Source organism: Triticum aestivum, chromosome 2D, assembly GCF_018294505.1.
Source record: "Triticum aestivum cultivar Chinese Spring chromosome 2D, IWGSC CS RefSeq v2.1, whole genome shotgun sequence".
In the NCBI taxonomy this organism is placed as follows: Eukaryota; Viridiplantae; Streptophyta; class Magnoliopsida; order Poales; family Poaceae; genus Triticum; species Triticum aestivum.
In genome coordinates this window covers 424,526,094-424,538,394 of record NC_057799.1, presented here as the reverse complement: position 1 = coordinate 424,538,394, position 12,301 = coordinate 424,526,094, and the positions used below count along the sequence as shown (strand labels likewise).

The 12,301-nt window shown below is 45.4% G+C and overlaps 2 protein-coding genes across 3 annotated transcripts; one reads left to right on the top strand and one right to left on the bottom strand.

Moving 5' to 3' along the window:
- The first annotated feature begins 919 nt into the window (after nucleotides 1-919).
- Nucleotides 920-6,072, top strand: LOC123053582 (uncharacterized). Of its 2 annotated transcripts, XM_044477055.1 has the most exons (7): nucleotides 920-1,149; nucleotides 1,387-1,469; nucleotides 1,559-1,762; nucleotides 2,216-2,299; nucleotides 3,481-4,271; nucleotides 4,657-5,624; nucleotides 5,704-6,072. In XM_044477055.1, the coding sequence occupies exons 4-7, from the start codon at nucleotides 2,290-2,292 to the stop codon at nucleotides 5,810-5,812; spliced, it is 1,878 nt and encodes a 625-aa protein (XP_044332990.1). In that variant the 5' UTR covers nucleotides 920-1,149; nucleotides 1,387-1,469; nucleotides 1,559-1,762; nucleotides 2,216-2,289; the 3' UTR covers nucleotides 5,813-6,072. The 2 variants fall into 2 exon arrangements, with proteins under 2 accessions (XP_044332990.1, XP_044332989.1); XM_044477054.1 differs by lacking the exon at nucleotides 1,559-1,762.
- Nucleotides 6,073-6,150: 78 nt separating this feature from the next.
- On the bottom strand, nucleotides 6,151-7,195 carry LOC123053583 (uncharacterized). The gene is made up of 2 exons (XM_044477056.1): nucleotides 6,982-7,195; nucleotides 6,151-6,877 (listed from the first exon to the last, which is right to left on the bottom strand). The coding sequence occupies exons 1-2, from the start codon at nucleotides 7,079-7,081 to the stop codon at nucleotides 6,618-6,620; spliced, it is 360 nt and encodes a 119-aa protein (XP_044332991.1). The 5' UTR covers nucleotides 7,082-7,195; the 3' UTR covers nucleotides 6,151-6,617.
- Between the last annotated feature and the right edge of the window lie 5,106 nt (nucleotides 7,196-12,301).

The following is a 12,301-nucleotide window of genomic DNA, read 5'->3' as shown; positions in this document are numbered from 1 at the left end:
ATTTTCCATATATATGAATATTAATTAAGCCCTATTAACTTATACTTCCATTTTAGCGAGATTTTGATAACTATTAATGCTATGTCATATACGCATTACGCACTTTAATATTCTCCATATATATAAACATTGATTTTTACACTGCCATTCTAAGGCGGGATGCAAAGCAATCCTATCTTTGTATATCACTTAAATCTGAATAAATGTAGCACATTAACTAAAATCAACATGGAGCATTGACGAAGAGTAGGAGTCTCGTATCCTCAAGAGTATTCGGCATACCGTCTTTAATAGGAGTAAGATTTTCCATATATACTACATGAACATAAAATTAAGTGATGATCATTCCCATTCTAAAATGCGATTTAGATATCACCGAAGAAATCCAAGTGAATCCTATTTTTAGAAAGCAATTTCCCTTGGAATAAATGGTATGTATTGAATCCTACGGAGTATTATATTTTTTCTTCTTCTCCGTCTCCACTATCAAAACATTCCATAATATACTGGGACTATACCACAAAATAGAATAACTCAGAGCCTTTTCCGAACAAATAAACTTAGCAACATCATTTATTCCCCACAATTTTCAAATGGAACCCTTACACTTTGTGCTATTCTCGTCACAACCTTACTGCATTTAGCCGCAAAAATAAAATAAAAAAATACAACCTTACTGCATTGTCCCTAGAAAAATCTAGTACAAAGCAAAAAATATTTGAAATGGAAAATGTAGCAACGAGAAACGGTGAATGAAAAGAAAAGAATATGCAGAAGTCGGTGGGCTAAAACAACGAACAGCACGTTCGTCTCGAAGCGAAGCGATCCTCGTTTGCAGAGCCAGAGGCAGAGGCAGGGACGGCAGCGTAAATACACGACGACACCACCTAATCGAGATTTATTGCACTGCTCTCGTCTCCTCTCCTCTCCGCTCACGCACCGTGTATTTAAGTCGCCTCCACCCGCTCCGCCCTCCTTTTTTATATTGCATCTCGGAATTCTTTGGGTCCTCGGGCTCGCCGCGATCCCGTTCTCGCCGGCCCCCGCTGCCCCCGCCGATTCTCCCGGGTTTTCTGGTCCAGCCGGGCAGGGAGGACTCGCCAACAGAATTGCGGTGCTTCGGCCAGCAACACACGGGAGGAGGAAAAGGTCAGTCCTCTCCTCAGTTCCTTCGATCGATCCTTCCTTCTCCACTCCCTCACTCGGCTTGTCCCCCGCCTCGTCTGTCTCTTCTTCTCTTCTTCTTTCTTCCTTCTTCTTCACACCCCATGGTAGTCGTCCATGGTCGGTTCTGCATGTGAGCGTCTCGTCCATGGCCGGCGGCTCTGCATCTTCCCCTGTTTCCACCCGTCTCTTCTCTTGACGAATTTTGATCTGGATTGGTAGGACGGATACAACATAGTGCCGCCATCGGGAGTAGGCCGACAGAGCCGCCGGCCGGCGTATCATCGAGGAGAAAGGGGGCCAAGGTACCGATCTTCCCCGACTCCCCTTCCTCTCGCCTGCTACTATTCATCGGCCTACATACATGTGGTTCCTTCTCGGCTGCTGCATGTAGTTACTGCGGTGGGGGGCCGGCGGCACAGCCACCGCTGTCCTGCGTATTTACTACTACTCTTGGACACCGCCCGAGGCCCGACGACGCATAGGAGTTTCCACGCCGTCGCTCTTGTCTCGGCCCCGCCGCCGTCCGGCCGCGTCTCGGCTTCGTTTCGTGAGAGGGAGGGAAACGCCGGGGGATTGTTCTCGACTTGTGATCCAGGTTTCCGGCCTCCCTCCCTCCCTTTGCTTCCTCTGCTCTGCTCCAATGCTACTTTGTTCTTTTCTCTTTCCCGTTCGTCTCTGCTCCGCCGTGTCAAGAAAATCTCCAGATCCTTTTTAAGCATGGTGTTTTGAGAGGTTCAACTGAACCTATCTTCTTCTGTTTTCTGTCCCTCCTCTTTTATCCGTAGTATTACTAGCTTGTCGGAGGGTGCAAAGTAAAGTGCCTGGTTTTTATCAGGACAACACTCTTCCACACCAACGAAATCCACAAAGCACGGCGTCTGTCTGCGGATAAATGGACATTGCCATTAGCGTCGGTGGTTAGGAGCTTCTTTTTGTTTTGTTTTCTTCGATCTGCTCCGCAGGAAGCAGGCATGGCTTCTTCTTTTCCTGGATGGATGGATGGAGCATTGACTTGTGGATCTTATTTTTGTTATATTAATAATGGCAGGAAGTAATCAGCTCTGTTCCCGAAGGCATCTCCTCACGCATGGCCAGGCCTTAACGAGATACACCGTGCAGATCATGAAGATAGGTATAATAAGCGAGGGAGGCTCCCTCTTCCTCTTCCATAATCTTCTTGTACCGTTAATTTCGTTATCCGCGACGATGTACGTACGGCATTCGCTTATCTGCAAGAAATAATCTGTACATTGATTCTAGTATATGTTTTTTTATCACTACATTGTAGTACTAGTATGCTTTGAACGGTAGTCTTATGTATTCAGACTTCAGAGGTTCTCGTTGAACACTGCACATATTGGCAGGGAAGTGAAGATCATACCTATTTTTACCAGGCTTTTTTGAGCTTTAAATCAATTTGTTTTTTCTTAACCGGGTAAAGCTGAGATTAATTGTTTTAGCTATAGATTGATGGCATATACTGATTGCATTACATTTTTGATACACTGATTGATTTTTGAATTGCATATACTGATTCATAGCTTGTGTGCATCATTGCCATAGATCTCACTTTGTTACTCCATGAACGCAAGTGAATGAAACATCTAGTCAGTAGTCACTCGATGACTTACGATGTAGTATGTCTCTTATCATTTGCCATACTGTGACCAGGTTTCATCTTGTATCGATTTTTGTAGAGAAGGTTTCATCTTGTATCTATTTTTCTAGAGTACCTTCGAGGAACTAGGTCCTTTTCAACCAAGGAGAATAAAAACACCCAAATCCTAGTTGAAGAGGACCTGAACCAGGGGCTAAATTCCTCATTATGTATCAGTTCCTATCAGCCTTTTGTCTTTTGTTTGTGACCAAAAGGCAGTCATTTATTCCCTGATCTTCTTTGGTTGGAAGATTGTCAAGTGTCAATTCTCATTTCAAACTTAATATTTTGGGTAGTGTTTTTTGTCTTATTCTTTCAACACTACCAGCAGCCTCGCTTAACTTAGAAAACTGCATTGTCTCTGTCACAGAGACGTTGTGAATGAAAATTTAATGTCTTCTGATGGTTAAAGTGACAGTACAGCTAAATGATAGGGAACCAACGGCAGAACTTATGACTTTGGCGTAGGTTCTCTTTTGTTCATTCCATCGTGATAGTGTCTCTTGTCCGTTTGAACCTTTTATGGTCTTAGTAATTGCTTGACTGTTCAAATCAGAAACCATCAGTGTTTATTGTGGTACATATTATTGACTTGTGTTCGTTTTTGTTCACACTTCACACTCTTAATGGTTGATGATTTGGGTGTCCTCGTGCAGATAATGAAAGGCCTTACCATACCAATGCTTTTCATGAGCTTGTCCCCAGTGGTGGCCCTAAAGTAGACGGTGAACCTGAAAGGGAAACTAAGGACAATCTTTTGGAAGATAAAATGGTTGAACAGACCAATCCATCAGAGCATGGTTTTGTGAAAGCTGAGCATGAGAAGGGAGGTAAAACCAGACAAATACGGATCGAGGATGTTTCTTATGACAAGGATGTTGTTGAGATCAGCCTGCCAAGTTCTGTGGTTTCTTCTGATTATGGCGGCCATTTTGTCAAGGATGTCTGCATTGATGAGGGAGTGCTTGCTGATCAAAAGGGTTCTGCAGAGAAGGTAGTAAGTGAAAAGGTGTGCCCAATCTTTGATTCTTCAATGGCCGATGGAAATGGTGATCTGAAAGAAGACATACGAGTTGATCCTGTGAAAACTGCACATAAGTCACAGATAGTTCCCCTTCATGTCGTGCATGCTACCGATGGTAATACTATGGAAGAAATAAGAGCTGATCCTTTGAAAACTGAACATGAATCAGAGTCACAAATTGTTACCCTACATGTTCCATGTGCTACTGATGGTAATAAGATGGAACAATATTCTTGTGGCGAAGCACGTGATCTTGAAGGCAACAAGACTACAGATGAATTAACCAATGTAAACGATGAGAAATCAAGTCCTAGACAGTTATCAAGTCATGAAGCTGCAAAACAGTGCCAGCAGGTGGGCACAGTAATTTCTGAGATCTGTGAAACCCACAAGCCACTTCGCGATGGAGAAGCAATTGATGAGGTACGATAGATTTACAGCATTACCAATCTGCTCTTATAAAGTACTCCCTCCATCCCGAATTACTTGTCGCAGAAATGGATGGAAATGGATGCATTTAGGACTAACAATACATCTAGATACATCCATTTCTACGACAAGTAATTAGGGACGGAGAGATATATGATTGCCGTAAACATGCACCGCAATTATTTGGTTACTGACCATATGCTTTATTATCATAGATATGTTTTTTGGTTCAATGATCTGTTCCAAGAAACAAGTCTCGCCACCTGTTGTTTCTATCCGAATCAATAAATGAGATTGAATGTTTTATTAAGATTTATTTTTTGCTATTATTTCATTTATCTCCATATTCTGCCTCTCAGTATGATTATTGTCATTACAGGTTACACAAATCGATTGCCATGAAACTGGATCGAGTACTGCACCAGAGTCCAGTTACCTCGGTGGTTTACCAGTTGAATCAACTTCTGATGGGCTCTCAGCTGTAATTCCTGAAGATGTTGGTGCAGAATTAGATAACAGAGGATTGAATCCAGCTACTCACTACAACCCTTTTATCGCCTTTGGATCTTTAGAGGACACATGGGAATCCAAGTACGCTCTACCTACCATTGTCGACGATGTTTCTGTTGTACCCATCTGTCCTGTTGGAAAGACAGATAGCTTCAGTGATATTGTCAACGGTGGTGCACTGGGAGGATTTGATTATGTTGAAACAGCCGAATCCAGAATTGGAGACAGTAGTAGGTTAGATTCTTATGGAGCACGTTCAAGCAGGCTGGGGGTCCAAGCATCTGAAGAGAGCCATGATCAAGGAGGTCTTGTCGAAAGAACAGATAGTTTTAGTGACATCATCAAGGGTGCACCAGGTAGATTTGATTCTTTTGCAGCAGATGAAACCAGAATCAAACACAATAGACTAGATTCTATAGAAGAAAGTTCAGGTAGGTTGGATGTCCAAGCATCTGAAGAGAACAATGATCAGAGAGGTACTGTCGGCGCAGAGCCTACTGATGTCAAGAGTGAGGGCCATCCAAAATGCGAGACGGGTGCTGTCGAAGATGAACATGACTTCAACCCAAGAGACATGGGGGATGGCACAAAGACAAGGGAGGAAAGCAACGGCGGCGATGAGAGCTCTACGGTTTCGCAAACGGAGTCGGCGGTTCAGCAGAATGAACCTGATGGTGCAAAGTTGACGACTCGGGGCGGCATTCGCAACCCCTTTGAGTCGAGCTTCTCTGGAGCAAACATCACGCTGGACGCGGTAGCGCCCTCTGCTCACATCGGCAACACTTCTCTTCGTTCGGACAGCAGCACGACGAGTACTCGGTCCTTCGCATTCCCAGTGTAAGTGAGGACATCTGAATAGTATCACCACTACATTCTTGTTTCTCAAGTACATAAACGCATATGTGTTCGTCCACAGGCTACAGACAGAGTGGAACAGCAGCCCGGTGAGGATGGCGAAGGCGGACCGCAGGCGTTTCAGGCGAGACCGGGGCTGGGGTTACAGGGTCCTCTGCTGTAAATTCTGAGAGCATTTTTTTCCTGTTTGATTGATGAGTCTAGCTCATGGCCGGCGGCCTCGCGCCTGAGCTAGTGTTAGCCAGCCAATGTTAAATTCATTCAAATGTTGATCGTTTCTCCCCCCCTTCCTTGCTCTTCTCCCCCCATATGCCCTGCTCTTTTATTTTTATTTACAAATAGCAGGAGGTTGATGGCCTGTCGGATTCGCTAGTGGCTTGTAATTTGCAGAGATTGTGCGTGAGAAATGAAGAGGTATAGCTTTCTTTCATGTACTGCTGCCAGCATTCCTGTTTGCTTATACATACATGTAGTGCGACGCGAGCAATGATGCCCAAAACAGAGCAAGAGTCGAAGCTATTACACTCACCAGAACGAGTTCAGTGTGCCATGACCCGGATGTGAACAAGCAACAAAATAAGTTTTGACACACATAGAACGCTGATATTCTGCAAACCTGATTACCGGTGGACATATAGGACATTACATGTAGATATAGCATACCCCCAGGCCTGCACATCCGGCACAAAACCGCCCCTTTTTTCGCACGAACTCCTTCCAGCAGTCCTTGCAGAAAACAGGGCTAAACCTGATGTCCATCTTGGATGCCAGATTAAGGCTGACCAGCTAATGATATACTGTACCAACTAGGGCATCGTTATTCCATAATATTTGGGTATCCTGCAAGCCTGCAAATCTAGCTAACTAGTTGTAGTAGCAGCAGTAGTAAAACAGAGAGCGGCTCTAGCTAAGCTAAGCTTCTTGTAACTATGTACTCTACCTACCTAGCTGCGCTCCGGGGAAAGTCTGACGGACTTAGGGCTCGTCGTCGCGAGGCTCGTCGTTGTGGATGGGCTTGCGGCGCCTCGCCCTCCACGCGTAGTCCCTCCTCAGCATGTCGTGCAACTCCTCCGCCGCGTCCACCCGGTGCCTCCTCGCCGCGGGCAACTCCACCGTCCTCACTGGCCGTGAGCCGCCGGCGTTCGAGACGGGGACAGCCTTTCCTGCGTCATCACCAACCACCTGCTGCCGGCCCCCTCCAATGTTCAGGCCATCTTTGGCCTCCAGCGCCACCACTGCAGAGAGTGCAACGATTTAGCAAGCCGATCGATCAATCCATGGGTGGATGGATGCATCTCAAAACTGACAAACATACATGGAGATTGGAGAGGAAACTCACCATGGCGAGCGCAGGCAAGGGGAAGGCAGAGCGTGAGCAATAACGGGGCGAAGAGCAAGGCAAAAACGAGGACTGCACCACTGATCCTTGTGCAGCTCATGGTGTTCAATCTTTTCCTGCGTGTGTATGTGTTTGTGTGTCAATAGGAGTTGGAAGAGAAGGTACAGGTTTGGGGTTTGCTGAGGTTTTATAGGGAAATCAGTGGCCAGTGTTTTTAGGCTAGCTGGCTTGCTTGCTAGTAAGGGGTCTAGGGATAGACATGCAGTCAAAGCTAGCTGAGGATACCTAGAGAACATCTCTTCTGACCGTACCACCGTGCTAGTTTTACTTAACGAGCCCCCAGGCAGGACTTGTTTAATGCTCTGCTCCTGGTTGTGCCTGGTGTGGTGAGTATCAACCCAAAGTATCCAAGAGCAGAGACATAATCTCACTCGGTATCTGATGGTCCTTGTAATGTTATACCTTTGAGATATAGTCACAGAGAACAGACTCGGCCCAGCTATCAAGTTTTTTTAAGTCGGCCCTTAAGGGGAGAGTATCAGGTGATACCATCTCCCCAATGCTCCCATGATACCATTTGAAACAAAAATCAAATTTAAATGTTCAAAAAATTCTGAAAAAAAATTATGTATGTTGACATCACATGAATGTACAATCACTAAAAATTTCAGGTCCAAATTCTAAATCCACATTATCATGTGATATTTTCCCGGCCCTCAAGGATCTCGGTTCATTAAAGAAAAAAGAGTTGTCTGGTTAATACATGGAAAACCGGGCTAAAACTGTCACCACGGCCCACACAGGGCAACATTGGCTATCCTGGCTACCCACGCGAAGACACGCACGCCACTGCCCACTAGAAAGAAAAAAGAGATAAATACACCGATGGTCACTGCACTTAGGAATACGCTCATTAGGGTCACTATATACGATTTGACGTGAAAATAAGGTCATTATTCGACGTATGCAGTGCATAGAGGCCTGGTTTGATCACTTGTTGACCGCCACGTACTTTTCTCTGATTAGGCCAATCTTTGCATGGAGGTGTTTGTGTAACAAGTCAAAAATCCCCAATTCATCAAATCCCTAATCTGCAGCGACCCCCTCTTCAATCCCTAGCATCCTCCCTCTCTCGCGTTGCTCCGCCACCACCTTGGTCGCTGCTGCTGTGGAATCCGCCTGAACCCGGGAGATGCCATCTCGCCGTCAGTTCCTTCCTCTCTTGTGCTCATGTCTGTCGCAGGCTCCTCCGTCTCTGTTGTCCATCGTAGGGCATTGGTGTTGCCTCTCATCTGCTGCCCGAGCAACAAGGAGGAGGTGTGCATGTATGTCTTCACGACTGACAAGCACGACGGGTGGATCTTTTCCAAATGACAGAAACATGGGGTTAGTGGTTCTCTTTGATATTTTTTTCCTTTCCATGATTTCTCTTTGGTTTTGGATGCAAAGATTCAAGTTTTTGACCTTGGCATGTATTTTGGGATAGATGACTTGTGATTTCTGGCGTTGGGGATTGGGATATGTTGAGTACCTTGTTAACAAACACTATCTCGTCGGCGATGCCGTTGTGGATGTTGGGAAACGTAGCATGCAATTCCAAAAAATTTCCTACGCTCACGCAAGATCTATCTAGGAGATGCATAGCAACGAGAGGGGGAGAGTGTGTCTACGTACCCTCGTAGACCGAAAGCGGAAGCGTTTGTTATCGCGGTTGATGTAGTCGAACTTCTTCTCGTTCCGACCGATCAAGCACCGAACGTACGACACCTCCGAGTTCTGCACACGTTCAGCTCGATGACGTCCCTCGAACTCTTGATCCAGTAAAGTGTCGAGGGAGAGTTCCGTTAGCACGACGGCGTGGTGACGGTGATGGTGAAGTGATCCGCGCAGGGCTTCGCCTAAGCACTACGTGAATATGACCGGAGGCGTAAACTGTGGAGGGGGGCGCCGCACACGGTTAACAATGTTAGTTGTGTGTTCTAGCGGTGCCCCCCCTCATATATATATATAGGTTGGAGGGAAGGAGAGGCAGCCAAGGGGACGCCCCAAGTAGGAGGAATCCTACTTGGGGTCCTCCCAATTCGGCCTCCCCTTTCATATTGCTATTCGGAGTAGGAAGGGAAGAGGGGGGAGGTGGAATCCTATTCCTTTTTTCCTTTCCTCCTTCCCCTTTTCTACTCCAATTTGGCCAGCCCATATGGGGGCCTGCCCCAGCCCCTTTGTGGCTGGTGCGTTTCCCCTCTTGGCCCATAAGGCCCATATTTTTGCCGGGGGTGCCTGGAACCCCTTCCGGTGACCCGATATGTATCCGGTACCCCCGGAACACTTTCGGTGTCCGAATATCATTGTCCAATATATGAATCTTTACCTCTAGACCATTTTGAGACTCCTCGTCATGTCCGTGATCTCATCCGAGACTCCGAACAACATTCGGTCACCAAATCACATAACTCATATAATACAAAATCGTCATCGAACGTTAAGCGTGCGGACCCTACGGGTTCGAGAACTATGTAGACATGACCGAGACACTTCTCCGGTCAATAACCAATAGCGGAACCTGGATGCACATATTGGCTCCTACATATTCTACGAAGATCTTTATCAGTCAAACCGTTATGACAACATACGTTATTCCCTTTGTCATCGGTATGTTACTTGCCCGAGATTCGATCATCGGTATCTTCATACCTAGTTCAATCTCGTTACCAGAAAGTCTCTTTACTCGTTCCGTAATACATCATCCCGCAACTAACTCATTAGTCACTTTGCTTGCAAGGCTTCTTATGATGTGCATTACCGAGAGGGCCTAGAGATACCTCTCCGATACTCGGAGTGACAAATCCTAATCTCGATTCACGCCAACCCAACAAGACACCTTCGGAGATACCTGTAGAGCATCTTTATAATCACCCAGTTACGTTGTGATGTTTGATAGCACAGAAGGCATTCCTCCGGTATCCGGGAGTTGCATGATCTCATAGTTAAAGGAATATGTATTTGACATACATGAAAGCAATAGCAATATAACTGAATGATCAACATGCTAAGCTAACGGATGGGTCTTGTCCATCACATGATTCTCCTAATGATGTGATCCCGTTATGAAATGACAACTCATGTCCATGGTTAGGAAACCTTAACCATCTTTGATCAATGAGCTAGTCAAGTAGAGGCTCACTAGGGACTCAGTGTTTTGTCTATGTATTCACACATGTATTAAGGTTTCCGGTCAATACAATTCTAGCATGAATAATAAACATTTATCATGAACAAGGAAATTTAAAATAACAACTTTATTATTGCCTCTAGGGCATATTTCCTTCAGTCTCCCACTTGCACTAGAGTCAATAATCTAGATCACATCGCCATGTGATTTAACACCAATAGTTTCACATCTTTATGTGATTAACACCCATAGTTCACATCGCCATGTGACCAACACCCAAAAGGGTTTACTAGGGTCAATAATCTAGGGGCTTTGCCTAAGCACTACGTGAATATGACCAGAGGCGTAAACGTGGAGGGGGCGCCGCACACGGCTAAAAATGTTTGTTGTGTGTTCTAGCGGTGCCCCACCTCAAATATATAGGTTGGAGGGGAGGAGAGGAAGCCAATGGGGGCGCCCCAAGTAGGAGGAATCCTACTTGGGGTCCTCCCAATTCGGCCTCTGTAACATCCCAAATTTTCAATTTGCAATGTTATACATTAGATCATCATTGCATAGCATACTTATTTGCATTTTCGGCAAATCCTCGAAAAATCCTAAGCAACTCAAGGACCCTCGGAGAGAGTTGGGGATTTTCTCGATTTTCATATTTGATTTTTATCAAATAATGAAACAAGGATTTTTTTTGTTTTTAATTATTTTTCTCTCCGAAAAATATTTCGTATTAAAATAAATGAGAGGAGAAAATATGACTTCTCCAAAATAATTGAAATATTGGGGGGGGGGGGGAAATATTAAAATCAAATATTGGATTTTATTCGAATTTTATTGGCAATTTTAATTGCATTAATTTTTTTTGCACGTTTTCAAAACTGCATTTTTGGGCCAAGAAAATGTTCATCTCGTTCTAATTATTTTAATTAGACGGGAAAAATTTGTTTTAGTATTTTTGAATTTTTATTTATTTTTTTGCGATTTTTTTATATTCGGCGAAACTATTTAAAAAAAACGTCGAGCGCCGACTGGGCCGAAGCCCAGCCGCGCGGCCCAGCCCGCCCGCGAGCCGTCTCCCTCCTGGAGACCGCCGCCGCCGAGTCCCGATCGGGGACGAGACCCGCCGCCGCCCGTCGCCCCCTCCCCAAGGCAGGCCCCCCTCCTTATATACCCCTCCTACCCCGCCGCCTCTCCCTCATCTCGTCCCCGAAGCCGCCGCCGCCGAGGAGCCCCGCCCCGCCGCCCGCCCGCCGCCGAAGGAGGAGCCGCCGTGCGCCGCCGCCCGCCGCCCGCACCCCGCCGCCCCTCGCCGCCCTCGTCGACCCGCCGGAGCCCGTCCCGAGCCCCGCCGGAGTTGCCCCCACGAGGTAGCCGCAGCCGCCGTTCGGTTTTTTCAAAAAAAAAACCGTTTGGTTTATTTTTTTAGTTTGGTTTATTTTTTTTATTTTTTTCGGTTAATTATCTAGTGAGCGTTCACCGTTCCGTTTGTTTTAACGAACGTGTTCGTCGGTTTGACGCTGTTAACGAACGTCCGTTCGTTTAACTGTTCGTCAGTTTTCTTTTTCGTCGGATTTTCTGCGATTATTCCAGATCGCGATTTCTGATCAGATTTTCGTTCTGGTTTTACTTTTCGCTCGTTTATCGGAATCAGGCGATTCAAGCGCCTAGAGTTTCGTCTCGAAATTCTATTTCCGTTTAACCTACTCAAACAAGTTTTTGCTACTGTAAAATTTGACTTAGATCCAGATTAGTAAATGAAGCTTGTTTCTTTGGCCGTTTGACTTTCGTTGCTTCGTTTGATTTGATTCTTTTTGCAAACCGGAGTTCTTAAGTTGAACTTTCTGGTTAGATCTTTATTTGAGTTTTACTTGTGCATTAGATGAGTGCTTATTGTTTGCTTGTTTGTTTGCGATAGAGTACCCGGAGTGCGCCGCTTGCTACTTCGAATCTCTAGGTTTCACGGATCATCAGCAAGGCAAGTAACACTTTGATCATACCTCTTTTACTACCCAGTTTTATTGCATTAGATCAACCCTCAAACATTGCATGGCTAGGATCTAATTAAAATGTGGGAATTGGGAAGTAGATGAGGTAGTACCTATTACCTGTTCCATTATCAAACCCTTGGGAGTTACTTCTACGTTTTCCTATATTGCT